The sequence below is a fragment of the Cetorhinus maximus genome, chromosome 6 (assembly GCF_964194155.1).
Source record: "Cetorhinus maximus chromosome 6, sCetMax3.hap1.1, whole genome shotgun sequence".
NCBI classification, from domain to species: domain Eukaryota; kingdom Metazoa; phylum Chordata; class Chondrichthyes; order Lamniformes; family Cetorhinidae; genus Cetorhinus; species Cetorhinus maximus.
Window position 1 is genome coordinate 33014844 of NC_135884.1, and position 22941 is coordinate 33037784.

Genomic DNA, 22941 nt, shown 5'->3' on the forward strand with positions numbered 1-22941 from the left:
TGTTTGTAGGAGATGTTTGTAAAGAGAACGAAGAAATGTGTGTATAAAACATTAAAGCTGAAGGACAGCTTAGGGTGAATGACCCAAAAAGTCTAAGCGACAAATTGAATGAATTACAGGTGCAAATCCAACTTGGAGAGCATAGCGTGATGGCCAGTACTGAGTCATAGTTGCAAGATGGTTAGGAACTAAATATATGGTTTTAAGGTTAACAGGAAAAATAAGGAAAATGGCAGAGGGGAGCAGCCTTATTAAGGATGAAATTAGTTCAATGTTAAGAGAGGATTTAACAAGAGGTAAGCAGACAGTGGAGAGACTAAGAGTAGACTTGAGAAACAAAAGGATTTAAGATGATGGGATAGAAAGGCACTTATCCAAATTTGCTGAAGACACAAAGCAGCATTGTAAACAGTGGAAATGGAAGCATAAAATTACAAAGAAGGATAAAGTGAATGGGGAAAAACTGGGGCAATGTAAGCAAATTAGAGGTCATCTCCACTTTGGACCCAAAAAGGATAGAATAACATGCTTTTCACCATTTATTAAGTTAGTAACAGAGGTCCAAAGAGACTTGGGGGTCCAAGAACATAGATCATTAAAATGTCATGAGCAGGTACAGAAAGTAATCAAAAAGGCTAGTAGAAAACTGTCCTTTATAACTAGAGATTAGATTACAAGGGGGTAGAGTCCTGCTTCAGCTGTGCAAAATATTGGCTAAGCCACACCAGGAGTACTTTGAGCAGTTCTGGGTATTACATTTTAGGAAAGGTATACTGGCCTGGGAGGGAGTGCAGCATTAATTTACCAGAAGGGTACCTGGCCTCCATCAAAGTACAAAAGTACAAGGAGAGATTATATAAACTCAGGATGTATTCCTTGGAATTTAAAGTGATATAATTGAAGTTTTCAATTTATTAACAGGAAGAGTAAGTAGAGCAAAACTATTTCTGCTGTTGGGGGCGGTCTAGGACCATGGGAATACTAAAAATTAGAGTCCGTCCTTTCATAAGCAAAATTAGGAAACACATTCACACAAAGGATGAATTAAAATTTGGAATTCTTCTGCAATTGCAACTGATACTAGGTCAACTGATAATTTTAAATCTGGGATTGATATGACTTTGATATCAAAAGATGATATGCCAAATGAGGCAAAGGCATCTGGATGGAGCTAGGTTGCATATCACCATGATCTCATTGGATAGCTGATCAAGCTTGGGGGAGCGGGGGGCTTAATGGCCTAGCCCATGAAACTGCATAGCAGAAACCACAATAGCCAGTCTAGTTGATTTTTATTCCTGATGTGAAATCAATATGTTGAAGGCTTGTTGCTTAGTCTCTCAAAAAATTCCATAAAAGCATATAGCCCTTTTGTGGAATCAAACCAGGAGGCCAACAATGACACACCTGAGATTGTAGAAGGGTGTGCCAAGGGTATCAGGTAGGCTTTAGAATGAAATGCAATCAGAGTGAGGCTGTTAGCTGGAGCCATCTGCAGGCTAAACAGTAAAAGCTGCAGCTAAATAGCTCAAAGATCGGAGCAAAGTCTGCAGCCCTGCCATATGGAGCATAAACACATGATTACAAGAGACGGCTGAAATATCAAACAGACAATCCTACTGTTAGAAGGTTCTGCATGCAAATCCCAGTCCAAGACTTCAGAAAAATCAAGGTTGATACTCCAATGCAGGATAAGGGCAGTGCTGCACTGTCAGAGGTGCAGTCTTCAGGAAAAAAATAAACCACGGCCCAACTGCCTGGTCAGGTGGATGTAAAAAATGCTGCAGTACTATATCAGAGAAGAGCTAGAGTTATTTGCTGTGTCCTAGTCAATATTTTACCTCAATTACCATTGTGCAAAAATAAATGACTAATTATCATATTGCTGTTTATAGGAGCTGGCTGTGACAAAGTTGGCTGCCATATTTACTATGTAACTTCATTTCAAAACTATTTCAGTGGCTGTAAAACAGACATCTGGTGAATATGAAAGGTGCTACAGAAATGCCTTTTTCCTCCATGACTCCTATCATTATTAATACTGCTGTCCAGCCAATATTGTTCATGCAAGACCTTAATTGGCTAAGTGCCCAGACACAAAAGGCTAAGAGTCCAATGTCCATCATGTAGTGAACAGCCATGCACTGGAGCTAATCAGTCCCCTAGCTAAGCTGTTCCAATAGAGCTACACACATCTGGTAACATGTAAGACTAAACTGGTGTGTTCTATTCACAACCCACCTGGCCAATTATTGCCATATCCACCTCCTCCCAATCATCAGTAAAATAATTGGAACACAAGTGGCACAAAATGCTTACGGCATTAATCAAAATATTGGAAACAGTTATCTTTCAGGTCTGTAACCTTTCAGAGTCAAGGAAAGTGAGAAATGATAATAGGTTGAAAAATGAAGGGGGAGGGGTGGCGTTGGGGAGTTTGGAAAGAACAACAAAAGGGAAAGCTCAGTTTTCAGAGTGGGGGCAGAACAGATTTAATGACAAAAGATTTCATGGCTCAGAGCCATGGGATGAGAAACAAAATGTGTTTAGATGATAGGTGACTAGACATTTTTTTTTCATTCATAGGATGTGCCGTTGCTGGCTGGGCCAGCATTTATTGCCCATCCCTAATTGTCCTTGAGTAGCTGAGCTGCCTTCTTGAACCACTGCAGTCTGTGGTGTAGGTACAGTCCCAGTGCCATTTGGGAGGGAGTTCCAGGGCCCATGAAGTTACCCACTGCAACACATTTTCTTTGGAGGAATAGAGCAGATTTGAAGAAGCTTTTCAATATGAGAACAAGTTCAGACAGAGGATGGTGGTGGTAGATGGGCCTCTGCTCAAGGAAGGTGAGAGCTCTTAAGACTCTCCTGGTGGGGCTTGGGTGTTCATAGTAAAAAGGAGACCAAAGTCCATGAGTTGCAAGAGAAAAATGGTGCAAATGAAGATGATTATGATCATCAGAGGCCAATTCTAGGACTTGAGAAGAACCACCTCCTTAGGGCATAACCTCAGCCCAGACAACTTCAACTGCAGCATCACCATCACCTTCTGTCAGTCAAACAGAATGGTACTGTTTGCTAATGTTCATCTAACCAATTTGTGGTAACTTGTAAAACAGGACTGAGTCGAACACACATTTTAAAAATTGAAAATAAAGTGAATGGTGATATAATTCACAGGATCAAAATAGCACTACTTCTGAATTGCTTCAGAATCTGAATTCTGAATCATTCTGGACTTGGCACATACGATGAATTCTCCAGAACATTTTGGTCTTAAAAATGCCCTGATCATTCAGTGGTGAATTAACAGTCTATTAGCACTTGGGGCCAAAATGCTATTTTTGCAAATTCTAGGCTATTGCACAGTACTGTAGAGAATAATTTATATTTCACTTGTGGTTCTCATGTCTTTGGTGAGATCAGTGACATTTCTAATTAAGAGTTTGAAAAAACACCGATGAGACTAACTTGATAGGTCTAAATTTTTAATATACAACAGTGTAAGAAAAACAGTTTTAATCTCTCTCTATATATATATATTTACACACATACACAAATATCCTGAAGTAATTTGTATGCAAGTGTTTTATTTAATGCTCAATTGAACAAGTGGCAAAATAGGCTCTACACTTGAAAATGAGGTATATGAATATGTTTAGTTAACAAGCAGTTCAGTGTACTGCTGTAAGGCCATTAAATAAAACACTATTACCAGACAGCAACCACACAACTTGAATAAAAAAAAGCAATGGTTCATGAAACATTTGTACAAAATAAATTAAATCTATCAAAAGATTAACTGCAAGTCAGGAGTATTTTTGTGGTATTTTTCTGAAAAATTAAAAATATCTTTTTAACCAAAAAGGTTAATTTAGATACATTTCAGATTTTTCTTAACATACATCAGGCTGCTAACATGAAATGGATTAAACAGCCAATAACCATTATACTTAAAGTTTACACACAGACTGATTGTATATCAGTGTAACATGCTTCAAAGAAGTGCTTACAGTAGAGTTGTACTGAAGTTTACTCAATTTCTCTTTAAAAAAATTAAATGTATAATGGCCAACAGTTACAACACAGCAGCTGTAGCCAAGATTCAGATCTTTGCATAATTCTGACTGCTAGATCTGAATTTCTTATTTAAAGGAAGAATATGCAAGAAAATGATTGACTTTTTTTTAAAAAAAAGCAGAAATGTGGTTCAGAAACAAAATAAACTTGCTTTTGAGCAAGTAAAAGCAATTGTAAAACAAATGTCTTAAATCATTTAAGGAGCAAATGCAAGAAGAAACTGTAGCCATCATACCAGAAATGAAAAGGAACAAACTCTAGTTTCCATCTGAAACAACAGAAGTCAATATAACCAACATATACAGGGTATGCCACGTGTTAGCCAATGAAGAAGTCCTTTCAGCACCAAACAAAAGATGAGGAACAAATCCAGAAATACACTGGTGTCTGGAAACATGAACTAGGTACGTTTCAAATGTTAGCACCTTCATAAGTTTCCGAAGTTCTCCATGAAAGATAGTACAAATTGGAATTTAGTGATAGCGCTGCTGATGTTGTTTATGCTGCTGCTGCTGGTAAGACAGGCTTGATGCACTACCAGCATTCCAGGAATTTTTCCAGTTATTTTTATATGGTAAGTTTTGATTGTATCCAGATGAAAAATAACTACTGGTGTCTTGACTATTCTGGCTCAGAGGAGGAATGTATGATTGCCCAATTCCACTTGTTAGGAAACTTTGATGAGTAATTACATTAAAGTTCCTATAGTCTGATTCTATTTGTGAATGAGAGTAGAACGGACTACTGTTGTATGTAAATCCTTCTACTCCTTCTGAATCTTTATCTCCTTTGACCAATTGCAAAGTGGAAGCAGGAACATTGTTTGAAGTCAGTTCAGAAGTTACATCCATTGAGGGGGTGATTTGAACATCACCTGATGCCTGCTGTAAGGACTCCTCTGAATGGCTCAGTGTTCCTTTTGCTCCCTGTACCTCAGTTTGAGAGTTATTAGCAATATTCAGATCTTCAGGTTTCTTACTACAGATTTCTATCTGTGGTGAATTATCTTCAGAATCCAATGACATATCCTCCTCTTCATTGTTTCCTTCACTTCTTCCCAAGTTTTCCGCATCAACACTTTCCACTTCTGTCAATTCCAATGACTTAGAAGAAAATGTACCTAGCCAGTAGAAATTACTGATGAAAACATGTCAAATTATTTAGAAAAAAATTTGAACAACTGTAAAGGGGTTAAATCAGTACCACTTTAAAACAGAATTACAACATTTACTGGGAAACTTCAATTTTAATAGGATATGCCAATACCACTAGAACCTAACTGAGCCAGATATTAAAATTTCTTGTGTGTGCATCCTGCCGCTCTACGGGTATACTGCTTTCTGTATTAAAAGTCGAATGCAAGTAAACAGAACCAGTTCCACACTTCCACATTACAGAAATTGGCTTTGCCTGAGTTTACAGGGCTATTAATTATGGGAACATGAACCTGTTTACTCTATTGATTGTGATAGACATGGGAGGATACAAAACAGTCTCAAGACTGTTTCAGCAATCATGTTGGTTGTTTTAGCTCTGTTGCCTGTTGAGGCTCAGAACTCCAAGGCAATTGCCTCAATTAGGAAACAAGTACCATTTAAACAGAAACAATTCCAAGAAAGTCTTCTCTGGTTTAGGGTTACGCTCTTAAACTAAAGGGGGAAAAAATTTCCAGACAGTTTTTAAGCTTCAGCAGCTTCATTCTGCTGGGACCAAACTTTTGGTTTTGCAGATAAATGCTCTATTTTATAAATTGTATGATGTAATGTTTTGAGATTAACTGTATCCAGGATATTAAACTCATCTTTTCTAAACTTTCCTCATTTGTGCAGGATATGTCTTACTTTTTCTCCATTCTAATTAAAGCACATGCTTTTGTGGCATGCTGATCAAAGCTGAACATACTAAGTGCTATATGACTAATGAAATACCTTTTAGCTTTCAAAGTAATTTTCCATATAATTCATTGAGAACAATGTTCCCAGCATTCCCAGGTATTTTCCAATATAATTGATATAACTTGAATTTAATTTATTGTATACTACTTGTCACTTTTCACCCGAAAACGCACTACACAATTACTCAATTTCACAACCATTGTAAATCTTTGCCTTGCATCAGGTCTATGGCTTTCCTTACTTTTGTCTTCAGTAAACTCAAGCAATTTAAATTCAGGTCATTTATGCAGATTAGAATACAGGTTCGAGCATTAATCTTGTGAAATTTCATTCAATTTCCTGTAGTATTAAAATAGATGTTCCAGTACATTTCACTTGCCTTGCAGGCCATCTTGAGATCCTAATCCTAACAGCTGTTTATCTTCCATGCTTGAACTATGGTAGCCAATAAGGTTTTTGAAGTTTTTCACAAGATCATCAATACTGGTCACGACCACTCCACACTCTGAGTAATTAGAAAGAGGCTCCATATTTTTCTCTGAAAAATACCAAATTATATTAATAAACTATATTAATAACACTCTATTTGTACAAAAGGTAAAAAATTATAGCTGGGGCTTAATGCTTACCAGTCAGGAACACTGCATGTCTGTGCTGTATTGTCTGAGCTTGAAGTTTGACTAAACAATCTAATTCAATAGTGTTCCGTGATCTGGAGTCACAGTCATGGTAAGATAGAACTTCTACTAAATTACATTTCTGATACTTATTCACAAGTGATAGAATATTGAAGGCTGCTGTATTTGTTCTGTAATAATAAGTAAGCAAAAATAGCTCCATTATTCACAATACCTAGTAAAAACACTACTAAGTATCACCATAGTTTGATCACACTGAATCAGTTCACACTAACAAGTAAACATGAAGGACATTATATTTATACTGACAGTAGACTCTAATGATGGCACCTCCATGTGCACCATTGAAAATCTTCAGTTTCATTGTTGTGTTCTATACATCCACAAGGGTGAAAACATTTATTTAAAAATCTCCAGTCCCATTTGGTGTTTGGTAATTTTTACTTTTATACCCATAATTCGGCACTATATCACAAGTTAAACAGTCTGACCTTAGAAGAAAAGATGTCATGTCAATCACCTTTCCTGAACAGTAGCAATTATATGTTAATTGGGAAAGTTATTTATTTACGTAGCCAGTTTTGTATTCAAATTTGCTTGATTATATATAACAATTTTCTTCTACTTTATATCAAATTATTTTAACACAATGGATCTCGCAACCATTGTGCAGAAGATACATTTGCTCTCGTACAAGTTTCTATTTTGAAGCTTCTTTATTTCCTCTACTGACTGTACATCTTACTTTGGTTATTTTAATGCATTTTAAAAATATTTTCCTGTTTCATAGTGTCCTTTAGGTTGGGAGGTAGTTGGTGATAGCGGTGCAAGGCATGGTGTTTAAGACATCTGACTAGTGGTTACAGGCTGGTAGGTTGTGTATGCCTCACAGGTTAGAGAGGGATCCAACCCAAGAACATAAGAACCCAAAGGCTGAATTTTATGAGAGTGAACCAGGGGTAACAGTCAAAGATTAAAGTAGGCATGGTAGGGAGCAGGGAAAAGGCAAGAAGAGAAACACAGGCCGGGATGGGCAGGTGTTTAAGGTAAGAATAGGAGAAAATGAAGGAGAATGCAGATGTGAAGGTATTAGGAGGGAAAGCAAGAATATTAAATTATCTTGCAGTTGCAGATATAGGCAAGAACTTTTTACTTAAGCTTCTGTTGTTTAAGTAACAAGGATTTCTACCACAGGAGAACAGCTTCCCTTTTATAATTCAGAAGTGGCTTCCAAGTCTTTACTGGAACCCGTAGGATTGCCTAACATGCCTCTCCGGAACATTCAGTAAAGTCCTATTAAAAAAGATTACCGGGGCTCTTTCTCCAATACCCTGGGGGAGCCCTGTCCACTTATTTTTCAAAAGTCAATTCCTAGCAAAGGCCAAGAAATGGTGCTGTGCTGCTTATGGTCCAAGAGAGGCCATGAAGGACTATCTGGCTTACGACAGAGGCTGGGCAACTTGTTCAAATTGGAAGTCAGGAGGAAGAGTTGGCCCACACAGGCAGGAATGGGTCAGCCTGGGAACAGGAAAACTACTGGAAACGTTTACATAACAAATTTCAATGATGCACATGGCCTGTGCAATAAAAGAGTCAAATTTAATCAATATTCAACTATGGTAATTTAAATGGAGTAAAGTCGATTTGTTATTGTTCAACAGTATGAACTAAGACACAACACACTGACCTTGCCAGCTCCTTCAACTTTTTGTATATTTTGCAGTGAACTTTCCAGACCCACTTGCTTTCAGGAGTGCTCAAATCTTTAAGAAATTCTAGAAATACCTGAAGTTTTTCTGGAAAAAATGTTTTGTATTGTTAAACAAAGTATAATAATACTTCTGCAACTAAAACAAGGTATTTGGGATTGCCACAGAGAAACATGCTAAAATGTCAGCGTAGCACAGCAGAGTGAGAGGATTCAGGTTTTCAAGCCATGTCATCTAGGACTTTGAAAGCTGGGGATGCAGAGGGAAGGAGAGTGACACAGGGAGGCAATGAACCACATCATTCATTTTCAAACTTTTCTTTGTCAATTTCATTATTTGCCCTGCAAGCTGAAGCCTTTAGAAGACAGCATAATTCTTTACTATCTAACTTAAAACTATTACCTAACCTCTTATCAGACAATACTATAGTGCAATAAAAACAAGAACATTGGAAAAGCTCAACAGGTCTGGCAGCATCTGTGGAGGGGAGAAACACAGTTAACGTTTCAAGTCTGTATGACTCTACTTCAGAGTCCTATATTGCAATCCTGCTCAACATAATAAAATTCAGTGATTAAAATTGTCAGTAAACATTGAGCTGTAGCAGACCAACTTACCAACAGTAATACACTCTGGATTCAGGACGGTTTCATCTGACACCATAAATCCACCAGACACAAATAGCTCATTGTATGTGTGATTCTGTACATCATCCAAGCTATCCACTCCAGCAAAACTGACACGAGACAACTTCTTTAAAGATATCAAGGATGGGACCTGCAATTAAATTAAATGCTTTAAATAAAAAGTACCTCTCAGAAACAAGCATGAATACTTCCATATTAACACAAACCTGAAAGCAAATTTGAAATAACCTTAGTTATGTAAATGCAGCCTAAGTTTGGTATCAGGGACTGAACAGACACTGGGACAATGTGAATGAGAGTTACTGCAAGCTGAGCATTATCTTTGGGCTAACACTGTGCAAATATAGCACCTGTGTGAAACAGAAGCTTCTTTACATCAGTGCTAAACTCTATTACCTAAAAAAAAGTGTGCTCAAACAAACACACCTCCCTCAGACTACACACACTACAAGAGTTCTTTAGAAATGTATGCCAACAAAGCCAGTCTGTTCATCGAGTCCGGGAAGTTCCATTCAAATTTTCTACTCATTAAAGAAACAGATGTTTCATTTTCATCATAATGTACATCACAAGCATGGCATTTACATAAATGACGAAGGAGACTTTCTGCAATAAATTCAATACCTCAGAACAGTAAATTACTTATGTAGAAATATGAAAATATAAAACATGGAACTTCCCAGTATTTCATTTTTGTGTAATGAAAACCTTCCTAGATAAGTGATCACAATTTACATCTGGTTGCACTTCTTCAGTGGAGTAGAAAATACCATTGAATGCAAAAAGATTTTTGAAAAGGGATGCCTTCACCTTGTGAATGTGAGATGCAATGTCTTCATTTTGAATTATAATCAGTAATTTATCCATCGAACCATCTTTTTTTTTCAAAAACTCCTCTGGATGACACTCCTTATTACCCAATCCAGTCAAATATTCCTGAATGATTCAGAATTAAAGAGTTATTCACATTGTGTCACAATTCAGAAAACCTTAAAGCGAAATTCCAATACAAACAAATCTTGTGAGCATATTCTTCCACTTTCTCTATGCTCAAAGTGGTCTTTTACTAACACCAGGTGTTCTGTATTGTTCACATTGACTGCAGATACCATTGGTAAGGAGATGTGAGAAGTCCAATTTACTAATGTCAGCTAATTACAATAATAAGCACACTGACTTTAAAAAGTGAACATTTTGCAAAACATTAGAATGTTATAATTTCCCTACTCCTATGTACATAAAAAAATCACAAAAAGCACGAACAGGTCTAATGATACGGTTATAAAAACAGAACAAGAACATTCTCAATCAATAAATTCAAGATGGAGCATGCATGAGGCAACTTATTTCCCCTTTCATGTCATTTTGGTGACCGAAATTCCTCAATTTTCTTCCAACTTCAACACTCATTCCCCAAATGAGGACAAATAGGTGTTAGAGCTCGAGTTATTTACAGGCTCCCCATTGGTTCTCTCCAGGAAAGACTTTGTATGTCCCAGCATTGCCCAGAGAGCTTGGAGAAGACCAAAAGTTTGAGGGGGAAGGATATAATTTCCACTACTTAACAGTACAGGAGGTCAGTGCATCACAATATCACATCAGCAGATTGAGATAGTTTGCAGAAACATCACTTGTAGTTGCAGGAATGTTATGTTTCAGTGCAACTAACCTATTTGCTAAACACAGAAATACAAGGTGATTTTAGACAAATTTTTAAAGAATATTGGGTATTTCAAGAGGTATTACTATGTTATGAGAACAGCTAGTAACTTGAATTAAATAAATTAAACTAGAATAACCAGCCCAGGGGAGGAAGGTCAGCTGCTTCCCACTAACGTTTTTAGCAGATGCAAGTTGCAGGACTGCCCATCTTGTGAATCTGCCAATCAACCAACCTCAATTCTAAGTTTCAATGGATATAGTTAGCCCATTACATGGAGCAGCAATGTGAAACAATGGTGCAAATTGCTTTTTTGCTCAGTGAGATAAGAGTCAGTGTTAACAGTAAGATTTCAGTGTATTTCCATACCATATCCATTTCAACTTTGAAAAACCCAAAGTACAATTAGAATTGGTAGAACATTAGCCATGATCATACATAATGGTGGAACAGACCAAAAGGTCCATGTGGTCTACCCTGCTTATGTACAGTATTTGGAAATATGAACCTGTATTTATATAGACTCTTTATGCAGTAAATGCTTCCAATGAACATTTGTAGATCATTCAGCCCCTCTAGCCTATTCTGCCATTCAATTAGATCATGGCTATTTAGTTATCTTAACTCCACTTACCCATCTTGGTTCCATATCTCTTCATATCCGTACGACTAAAAATCCATCAATTTTAAATTTCCAACGACCCCGAATCCAGACTTTTCGGGGAGAGAATAGATTTCCATCATCCACTGCATGGGAAAAGTACTTCCCAATTTCACTCCTGAATGGCCGAGTTCTAATTTTAAGATAGTCTCCTTTCTTCCCGGAATCCAAAGGAAATAGTTTCTCCATATCCTATCAAATCCGTTCGTGATTTTGACATGTTAATTAAACCACCCCTCAACTATCTAAACCAGTGGGTCCTTATTCCACAGCCCTCACCTTTCATTTAAAATCCTCATTCTCTACTACCCAAATACAATAAAATTTTTGAGATATCTTCACTGTTTTGTTCCTAGTCTCTGCACCGAACAACAACTTCATTTTCTGTGGTTTCAACCCCCATCTCAACTCATCATGCTCTCTCACCAGAATTCACTGCCTTCTTATCCTCCCTAAATCTCCATGTACACTCCCCAATCCACAGCCGTTACTTAGCCTTGCCATCTCACGTGGTCTTGCTACTCCCATCACATCAAAGGTAAAGCCATCTTTGATCACTTCTTTGTATCACTCTACCCACATACCCATTGCATGCCCCAAACCTATCACTTTCTATGTCCAATCCAGGGGGGGAAAAGAAACTATCCCTCAAATCAGGTATAACTACACTTCCAAAATCCCAACTGTCTAGCTTTTGGCCCTCCACTCTACAACATTTCTGCAACTACTGATTTGCAGAACCACACCCTCATCTCCACCTTTGATGCCAGAGTCCCCAATGAAAACTATTACCCTCACTCATCCTGGTTGTTCCCCATTATGGCCCTACTTTCCTCTCCCTCAAGTCCAAGTGATGGAAACTTGAATGGATATGGCAAACAACTGGTTTAGTCATTCACCACCAGATCTGGTTAGAGCACAAAGCACCACCAGGTCTTACTTCCATCTCCTAAAACCGGTCACTATTCCAGGATCATCTTGGAATGCAAAGATAACCCCCAGCTTCTTTTCTCTATTGTAAATAGTCGTCTTAAACCCTTCTGTCCCCATCTCTTCCACTTTCACCTCTAAGGCCAAACAATCAACTGCCTCTTCTGCTTCCCTATCTTCCACATCATCACCAGGTCAAACTTCCTCTAAAGCTCCCCCATACCCTAATCCCGAGCCCAACCTTTCTCTAGATTCCCCCAATTCCCAACCTTATCTCGTTACCTTCTGCTCCTTCGACCATATTCCAACTAAACTGCTGACAATCCAAACTTCCCTTTTTGGACCCCATTTTGGCTGATATTGTTGAACAATTCACTCTTCAGTTACAGCCCCTCTATCCCTTAAACCTGCAATTATCACACCCCACTCAAAAAACCAAGCTTTGACCACAGGATGCAGGAGCAGAGGGAGTGTACATGGACGTTAAGTCATTGAAGGTGGCATTGAAGGTTGAAAGAGCAGATAACAAAGCATAAAGCACCCTAGGCTTTTATTTTAACTGCTCTGCCATGGTAGCCTTGTCTTTGGCTGTCTAGGCCCCAAGCTCAAAAATTCCCTCATAAACCTTTCTGCTTCTCTCTTTCCTCCTTTACGATGCTTCTTATAACTTCCTCTTTGGCCAACTTTTGGCCTCATTTAGCTCAGTGTCAAATTTTGTTTTGCATTGCTTCTGTGAAGCACGTTGAAACACTTCATTACGTTAAAGGATCTCTATAAATACAATTTGCCATTTTATGGAGATATAAATCAAATATGTGCAACCACTCCTTATAACTTAACCCTTTAACTGCTGGTATCATTTGAGTGAGCGTGCACAATACCCCCTTCTGAGATGTTGTGCCCAAAACTAACTGCAGTACTCCAGATGGGGTTAGGCCAAGGCTTTGTACAACTCTGTACACCCATGATAGAAATGGAGACAAATTCTTATGAAACACAAGGTGACCTAAAATTCTTTTAAGATAGTCAACATTTGGTTAACCCGTTTATTGAAAACATGAGAAAACCAATTTGAGTTTAATTTGACATTATGAGTGTCATTGTACCTTTATTTCTGCACAGACAGAAGTCTTCTCCACTTCATAAATGTAAAACTTCACCGTGTTCTTCTGAACATCCTTAATAATTTCAACTAAGCTGCAAAAAACTTCGGGATTTAACTGCTGAATTAAGTTGGTTAAACACGGCTGTGTTCCAGGAAGTCCGACAGTTCCAGTGGTTTCTTGCAATGGATGCACCATCTCCTGCTGGTTCCCAAAGCTTGGGATTTGCTCTGGTGATAAGCTTTTGTCCTCCCCTACCGCAGCTATGGAATCTGAATCATTGACTGAGCTCAAAGTTTGTCCAGATGTTTCTGATTGCACTATACTCTCAGACAGGGAAGCACCAGTTTTTGAATCCTTTTCAGATCCCCGAGGCTTTTCACAAGGAATCGGTTCTTCATACACAGAGTTGTCACAGTGGTTAGACTCTTCTGTTGTACACACTAATGTATTTAATTGAGAACCGGTGGATAGGAATGGCTCCTGTACGACTCTACTGCAGGTTACAATCTCTTCTTGTATCCTCTGAACTAGTAGTTCTGGAGGCGGTGATGGATAAAGATTCAAATTTGTATGAGACAGACCAGAACATGCATCAGCAATTACACAGTTCATCCTCTTGCGTAATTTATTGATATAACTTTGCACAGAGACTTGGTGTGACTGGGCATTTGAATACCTGGAAAGTGCCAGAACCTTTCGTGGAGAATAAAATATTGGCCGTTTGTTGTCAGGACCATATCGGACCTTTTCCTTCTTAAGCAATTGCTTCATTTTGTCTGAGAATTTGCTGTACTCCAACAGAACAGTATTTTCAATTGCTGAAGCTGAATCACCTTTCAAATCAAACAGATGGCCATTGGTCTCATAAGGTGCAAAATACTGCTGGAAATCCTTAAAAATGTTGCCTAGTCCAGTGCCAGAGTCTGAAGGCGACTGATAATGATTAATGTTCGACTGTCGATTTATGACCCGTGGATCATCAGGACATGAATCCTCTGGTGGTAAATAGAACAGTTGTTCAATCCGTGATTTCATATCTACAAACGAAGACAACTATTATCGCACATTCTATAAACTAGACACACCAGGTGTCTTAAGATTTGATGTTAATCACTGTTATTCAATCAGAACACCAATAGCACAGACTATAATTTTAAAATCAACATCCCAATGAATATAAGCTGGAATAAGAGACAGCATCTGTGCTTTGAACGGGTGTCAATGTTTCATTAGGAGTTCTAAATTAATTCCTTCAGGATCCAAGAACCTTCTCATTTGCTCAAAACCTTTGCAGTAGTACAACTCCAGTAAATTTTAAAGAAAGCCGTAATGGCATGCAGCATGGCAGTGTGTAATTATTGATAATCCAGTTACAGTCAAAGGAGTACATTATCTTCATCTCAACTCCTTTAAACAACTCAAAGCAATGAGTTCCATCATATGATGCTGAAACATTATTTTTTATCACCAGAAAGATTATATTAATTCTTACAATCTTGTCAGTCTCAAGGAGTTAACTATCTTCATGAAGGGAGATGAGAAAAATTGTTATTAAGTAAGAAGGTTCACAGGATAATCAAAAAGTGTGGAAACCTGGGAGGAAAGAGAATTCTTGAAAAATCTAATTCCCCTCCCTGACATTAAGCATTTAATACATTGAAGTATGACACCACAAACACAATGACTATACAGTGTTTCTCAAATATCAATTAGACAATGTCTTACCAGTTATGGGAATAAGTTTCCAGTTAATTTCACTATCACTTGGACAATCGGAGGTGGTCATCTTCTTGCTGTACAGCTGTTCAAGGGAGGCATTTGTACATGGACTACAACTTTCAGCACTGCCTACACTTCCCAAACTCTGCTCCTTAGCAAGAGACGATGAGCATTAGAACAAATTCACTAATCTGGATTAAAGTTGACATCACATTAATACATTTTTACTGTTCTGTGGGAGAGTTTATTCTTTTCTAGATGAGTTGAAGATTCCATTCTGCAATTTAGCAGCTCAGCTTTCTGCAGAAGGTTTGAAGTAGTAATCCAAAATAAGACCGTAAATAATTGCGGGCATGAAAAGATCCCATAATTTATTCTCAATTTATTGCATGTCAGACTAATTATCCAACACTAATCATATACAGTAATTTCTACTAATGCGCGCATTAGTAACAAAGGCACATGTAAAGACAAAGCCAAGGTGCCTGACTGGTAAATTACAAGGCAAATTAGACATTAAAAAGCATTTTCGTAGATTAAAATATGTAGTTCTCAGGAACATACACATTGCGCACCATTTAAAGAAAATAAAACTGCGATTGGACCAACTAAGTCACTGAAGAAGAGGATAGTAGACAGCAATAGCATGGGTAAAAAGCTTTTTTAGCTACATTAACAGACTTATGTTTTGTAAAGACTGTACAGGGCTACTGAACGTACCCAGATACAGGACGGAATGAATTCCCAGGAAATGATAAGAAATGTTAAATAACTATTTTGCATTAGCCATTTGTATTGAAGACAACACTCACCTATCAGACAGTTGTGCTGTTTACAATCATAGATGTTATCATGGGTGAGGATACCATCTTAAACTTTCAAACAAATCAAACTGCTGGTCAAAAGGACATTCACCCAAGGGAGACAAGGCATTAGTACTGGGGCGCTATTGGTTTGCCTTCAAGAATGATTCCTGAAGGGATCATGAAATTCTCTGTATGATCACCCTGACAGTGCAGTCATCATTTAGGGCACCCAACACTGCTTACGGAAAAGACAGTCCTACTCGAGTGAATGTTTTGAATTCATTACTAGGTTGATGCATCAGGGTAGCCACATTATCTAACTGAATTTTCATAAAACATGTTATAAAAAAGGTACCTTGGAATAGGTTATGCCACAAGATAGAATCATAAGTATCATTACAACAGAGGAGTCCATTCACGCGAGTCCATGCTGCATCTGTGTACAGCATTTCAATCTGCCCTATTACCCCCTCTAATCCCATAGTCATGTAAGTTTATTTCACTCAAGTGCCCATCCACTTTCCTTATGAAATCATTCATCATCTCCACTCTCATAGGCAGCAAATCCCAAGGCATTATCAATCTTGTAGAATAACTCAAAAGCTGATAGAATGGATTAATTGGCTGCATTCTACGGGCAGAAAGTTGGATCTGCTTGGAAATCAGTTCGCAGTGTTAAAGCCTTTGCTGTTTACCATCTATTATTAATGACACAGATGATATTGGGGAATGATTTGCAAGTTTGTACAAATGTTAGGACTGTGGAGAACACGTAACCCAGTATCAAGTCTGGCTCACATGTACAATGGCTCTGAAAGTTGGCATCTAGTGTGTCTGGAAGATGATGATTGTTGATCTGTATGATGTTAGGGACCATGTACACGTTGGTTACTGGTCTGTCAGTGGTGGCAGTGATTTGAAGCACTAAAATCAAACAAATAGAATGAGATACAACTGCATTTGCTCCTTTTCTCACCTCACACTGTCTCAAATTAGTACCAATTTATAAATTACAACCCTACCATTCTGAAAATCCCATTATAAATTAGATCTTCCTTTCATATAGAATGACATGGATTTTGGCAAAATCCATTCGCAATCATTATTCCACTGAAACTGACAGCAACTTCAGGAGTTTGCACATGCGCAGTTGAAGGAAGAAACCCAGAAGTTACTATCAGTGAGTCTATGCTTCTCCAAGGATGCACTGTCAAGGATCCCACAGACTACAATCACCATTGTAATCATGAAATGTCCACCTCTTTAACACTGTCAATCTTGCTGGAAAAACCCTTGAAAAAGTTACACTTTGCTGAATGAGTTGTAATTGTGCTTTTAACTTCACAATTACTGCTAAACACACTAATAGGCTGAGAAAACCTATTTATTTCTGGAACATCAAATTTCTCCACCATAAAAAATTCAATTTAAAAAAAATTAAACATTTTCACTATTTTAGCTTCCATTTTAATCCAATCGTTGCCACTTATTTCACAATCTAAAAATTTAAATTAAAAGTAAAGGGATTCAATGGTTTTAACTTCCTAGATTCCTGTGTGAATATGTCATTGCGATTGCCCTCTATCTGCTTGCTGACATTACTGTTTCTCCACACCAAAAAATCCCCTTGACTTGTCACCAGATTTTATCTGCTGTCAATAAAGCAGAAAACCCCAGCACAGAGATTGCTAGATCTTTGTGGGCAGCCTCCTTGGAGGTTAGCAATGAACACCCTTGCTTTGCAGTTGACTGCAAAATCCAGGTCATTGAACTCATTCCCTACTTTATAAATTTCCAAGCAGTAGGCAGCTACAGAAACATGGAATAGGCAGTCCTTACCTCTGGGTATTCTTCCCTCAAATTGTACTGTAATGCATGTTCTCCAGAAGGCTGGTCAATTGTTTTTACTCTGAAATGAATGTCATCAACATATGCTAAACCAGAACTACTTCCACATAATCTTGGACTTTCTTGCTCGAGGCCAGGTACAAAGCTTTCCTGGGAGTGCTCTTGTTTTGTTGGTTCATTGTGTGGGGTGTGGTCATCAATGCTTTTCTGATTCAGTTGTGATTTCTCATTAATCAAAGCATTACTTTGGTCCCAGCAAAAACCCACATTGTTGCTTTGTAGATTATCACCACTGGAGCAAACCGGCAACCTTATTTCCTGGTTTAATGAAACTGAGTCAGAACTCTGACAAGTGGAAGATTTAAATACTTCAAGCAACAAGCCAACCAGTTTGTCAGTATCTGGAGCCAACGTCGTGGCAGGTTCACGTTGCCTTATGTCGGTTTCATTGAAGCCAAGCCCATTTATTACTTGAGGAGCTTGATCAGGTAACCTTGATTCATCCACTGCCACTGACCCTGCAAAGAGATTACCTTTTTAAAAAAAAAAGAGCCGTGCATTAATTGCATATTCATTAATTATATGCCAATAGTGGGCATTAACTGGAAATTCATTTATGTCTGCTCCTATAGAAGTAGACAAACTGTTGGGTTTGGAGGTGCATGTTTGCAATTTTCATCTCTGCAAATAAAAGCTTACGAAGTCCAGTTTTATCCTTCACCACCTGCCTTTCTTGAATAAAACACCAAGTAAATCTTAAGATTGTTCCACTTCACTCAGTCCATTAGCTCCATCACACTTGGTGAATGAATACTATATGAATAATCATGTCTATACAATAAGGTGAAGAGAAAAACCAAGAATCCTATTGGAGAAAAACAAAATCTGTCCCAACTTCCAACAAAAATGCTGGCACTGCAGTAGTAAGTTTTCCCATGTAGGACAATGTACTCTACATTTAAGGAGCTCAGGTTAGTGACCCTTCAATCAATGCTAGTTCAGCTCACTTAAACTGGCAGTTTGGTAGAAATCTGAAGTATATACAGTATTTTTTTTTTGTATGTACATGGTCCTTATGCATCACAATACCAAGTCACAGCTAACTCATGTCAAGCGGGTGCTTTTTGTCCTCACATATCTTAAGTAACTGGCTTTGAAAGTAGCCAAACCCATTTCAAACAGAATCCTTCATCAGGGAAGAGAATTTTCATCTCACTGGTTAGGGTTACATTCAAGTTAACTCTCTGCCCAAAAGTGAAAAGTCATTTAACCCACCATATTACCCGTACTATTGTATGAAGTTTAATATTAAATACTATTTAAATTAAATGCTGTGGTCTATTACCTTGAGTTGTCTTCATATGCTTGTGGCTCCTCTCAGAAACAGATTCTAACTTCCTCTTCAATCCAAGGTTATTTTTGTCAGATATACAATGTGCAAGTCCTTCAATATTCATTACACTAGCTTCCCCTGGGCCATGCCTTTTCCTGCTGTATATCAAGTCAATGAGCTCTTGGATTTTATCAGGATCATAATCAGCCATATTATCAGAAGGCATCACAAAGTTACCATCAGCTATGATGCTACTCGTTTGAGGATCCACTGGTTCCTGAGCAGCGATCTCTGGAACTGGATTCTCAAATTTCTGTTCCTCTGCAGCACATGCGGCAGGGGAGCTGAGCAACTCGGTATCAGAAATTGGATATTGGTCTAACACTTCTCTAGCTTTGGAAACTTCAAACTGATACCGAAGAGGGTGAAAAAAGTAAGAGCGCAAGATTCTTGATAAATTTGATCTCTTTTGCCTGGTTGAAGAGAACCTTTTCTCCTCGTAAGTGGGAATGATAAATTGACTAGGCTTTCCATTTTCAGCACAAGACTCTTTTCCTTGGGAATTCTTCAGGTAACCAATTACATTATTTTCAAATGCAGCATCCATGGTTGAATTCTTTAAGCTACCAGGCAGCTCTTTTCGAATTTTATCCAGAGCAAAGTACAGTGCAGGTATAAACTTGGATAACTGCGGCATAACCTCTGGATCACTGTATACAGTTGACACAGATTCGGCATTTCTCTTGATCTCATCTACAAAAGGAACACAAACAGCCACCAACTTATTAGGCACATTTACATAACAGACTAACAGGTTAAAAATGCAGGACTGAAGAAAGGAAAAGAAAATTTGAGGACAATTTCTCCAAATTTATAATGCTTTTGAAACAATTTTCGCAACAAAGGTGTCAAATTTTATTATGCTTTTTAAAAAAAATTGCGCTTTACACTGCCTGCTTAAAAACTTAAGTGAAGCAATATTTACATTGAAAAGATAGTTTTAAGATGCATGTCAATTTACAGTGCAACATGGGAACTGTCCTCATTTGTTTAATTGGATAAAGGTGATCTAAAATATAATTAAAGGGAAGCATTTTCACCTATTAATTCCCTGAGACAGGCCAAGCAATTACTGCTGTTGCATTCAGCCCATCTACACGCTACCACGGAACTTCTACTTTCATTGACATGGTGATAACAGAGTAAAATGCAAAGATGACTAAAGTAGGTTCTGAGTATGATATCACTCAAATAATTTATTATAACCAGCATGCATATTTAACAGGACTTAACTTATCATATTCATAGTATAAATTGCTTCTGGACTTATTTGCCACTACTCCATACTGAATTAACTTACCACCAATCAATCTAGACTCTGGAAACAAAAATAATGCTTGAAGAAACTTGGGCTTTGAGCTTGGAGAACCTGATTTAAAAAAAATACATTCATAAATGAGAATTATGAAATACTGTAGCTGTACTAAAGTTTAAAAAATTCAAATTCAGTTAAAATAGTTAATAGAAATCTGAGCAATCACACTTACCGTTATCCACCATCTCTAATGGAGAAAATAAAAGCAGAAATCCTCGATCACCCAACGGTTTGATGAGAACCTATGCATAAAGATATTAAATCTTTAAAGTGCTACAAATACGAACAAAAGGGGATTGGCCCAAGGGAAATGGAGCTGGGGCTGGCAGGTGTGAGAAAGTGATAATGCCAGGGTGCTGGGCATGCAAGTACATGAGCAGGAACAACAGCAAACATGCATAACACTTTTAAGCATTAATCTTCAGTTTGTTAACTGAAGAGCAGGCATGCTTGAGCTGAAAGAACTAACCAAAATGAGCTGAGCTTCAATCATTATGGTCACTCTCTAGGCAAGATGCAAACATTTACAAATGATGGTTGCATTTTATTCAATGGAATTACTGAAAAGAATTCCGCACTTGAGGTTTGGTGAATGATTTAATTTGTAACTCACTAGTTTTTCCTCTTCCAGTTTATGAAGCAGAGACTCCAAATTGCTTCCTGTTTTTCCTTGTTCCACAAACTCATACAAGCTATAATACAATCCATTCTTCAGTGCTGGAGAAAACAAATAAACTGACTCTAAACATCATTTAGCAGAACTTATTAGCCTGACATTTTAATAAATGAGACACATTTACAAGTGAATTCACTTCAAGGAAAGCAGGCAATTTGAAGTGCCTGCATTGTGGGTTGCTTTGAGTGGGGAAAAAGGGGAGAGGAAGAGAGGGAAAAAGCAAACATGTAAGTTTTCACTCCGGCAGCGTTTGAACGGGAAAAGCAAGAAATAGACATTGGTTAGCTATCCTCTCCCTCTCCACTTCCAATTACACAGCAACAGACAGCACACTGAGGAGCTGGCGACTGTCTAGAAATACAGCTGTGTTGCCACATCAGCTCAAGTTATTTACTTGAGTGATATGCAATCCACAAAAGGCAGGAGAGTAAATTCTAACAATATAAAAGGTCAATAAAATGGTTAATCACAGACTAAGCTCTCACCTTCTCTTGTCCCTGAGAAAGTTGCTTTCCGGAACACTGTCATTGGTACTTTGTTTTTTAAGCTATCAACACTCATAACTGTTGCAATGTCAAGTTTTTCAGGCCTTAAAAAAGAAAGAGGATCTACTTGGTAAAAAGCACAACCTACAAATTCAACTACAGTGATATCTGCATAAATATCAGTTGCCCCATTTAATTAAATTAATCAGCACAAAACATTTAACCATTTGGTTCTACATTAATGGAAATTATCCCAGTTTAACAGTTAAATACTATGTTCTAACAAGTTCTTCATTATAAACACAGACCACAACAAGCATAAAAGGATAATCACTTTAAATTTGGTTGTATATAGTGTCAACATTCAAGGCTGTGAAAAGTGATTAAGATCCAACATTGTCAGTTTCAAGATAACATTTGGCATTTATCATAGCATGTCCTGTCTGTCTGGGAATGAAAGGTAGTAATGGTAAGCAAGGATGGTGAACTGCAGGCACAATTCGCCATGTGGGAATATGAAACATTAGCAACAGCAGACTTGGCTCAAAGGACAGAAAATCGGCAACTTAATATTCCTGGTTACAAGGTATTCAGGAAGGAAAGAGAAGGACAGTATTGATTTAAAAAACAATTGTAGTGCTGGAGGGAAATAATATAGTTGAGCGGTCAAAGACAAAGTTTATTTGGTTAGAACTGAGGAGTTAGAACTAAGAGGAGCTACTGCACAACTACATATTATACAGGCCACAATACAGTGGGAAGGAGATAAAAGAGCAAATTTGTAGGAAAATTACAGAAAGATGCAAGTATTAAGAGTCGTGATAAAGGGAACATTAATTAGCTTAATATAGTTATAGTAAGTAACAGTGTAAAGGGCAAAGAGGAGGAGGAATTCCTGAAATGGGTACAAGTGAACTTTCTCAATCTGTGTATTTCCAGCCCAATGGGGAAGTAGTACCGGATCCAATCCTGGGAAATGAAGTGGGACATGTTTCAGTGAGAACATTAGGAGAATAATCATTATACCAGGTTTAGAATAGCAATGGAAAAGGATGAGATACAATCAAGTACAACAGTAATTGAACATACTATGAAGTCTATGCCCACATTGAAGTAAGACCTTCAAAAGGTGGTTTGAGTAAGGAATAGACACATTCGCATGAGGGGTGGGGTATCCAAAACTAGAGATCCCTGGATGACTAAATAGAAAAGGTTAGGAGTGTGACAGAAATGGAGGCTTATGACAATTGTATGGTTCATTATACAGCAGAGAACCAAGCTGAATACAGAAAGTACAGAGAAGATCTAAACAAATGGAATAGGATGGAAAAGAGTACAAAATAAATCAGCAGCTATCATAAAAAGGAACACAA

At 37.8% G+C, this 22941-nt stretch overlaps 1 protein-coding gene across 6 annotated transcripts in view; it reads right to left on the reverse strand.

Moving 5' to 3' along the window:
• Window positions 1–3471: 3471 nt before the first annotated feature.
• The window catches only part of LOC144681691 (protein TASOR-like), a 52884-nt gene continuing 33414 nt past the window's right edge, over window positions 3472–22941 (reverse strand). Inside the window, exons 10-23 of one of the 6 annotated variants that reach the window (XM_078543524.1) lie at window positions 21569–21672; window positions 21021–21124; window positions 20580–20649; window positions 20393–20461; window positions 19045–19785; window positions 17691–18217; window positions 15052–15196; window positions 13327–14363; window positions 9780–9905; window positions 8940–9099; window positions 8301–8409; window positions 6605–6783; window positions 6362–6513; window positions 3472–5207 (exon numbers count right to left, since the gene is read on the reverse strand). In XM_078543524.1, the coding sequence (XP_078399650.1) occupies window positions 4554–5207; window positions 6362–6513; window positions 6605–6783; window positions 8301–8409; window positions 8940–9099; window positions 9780–9905; window positions 13327–14363; window positions 15052–15196; window positions 17691–18217; window positions 19045–19785; window positions 20393–20461; window positions 20580–20649; window positions 21021–21124; window positions 21569–21672 (4177 nt within the window). In that variant the 3' untranslated portion in view covers window positions 3472–4553. Of the gene's footprint in view, window positions 5208–6343; window positions 6514–6604; window positions 6784–8300; window positions 8410–8939; window positions 9100–9779; window positions 9906–13326; window positions 14364–15051; window positions 15197–17690; window positions 18233–19044; window positions 19786–20392; window positions 20462–20579; window positions 20650–21020; window positions 21125–21568; window positions 21673–22941 lie in introns of all 6 variants that reach the window. The other 5 variants (XM_078543523.1, XM_078543525.1, XM_078543519.1 and 2 more) reach the window with 5 other exon arrangements.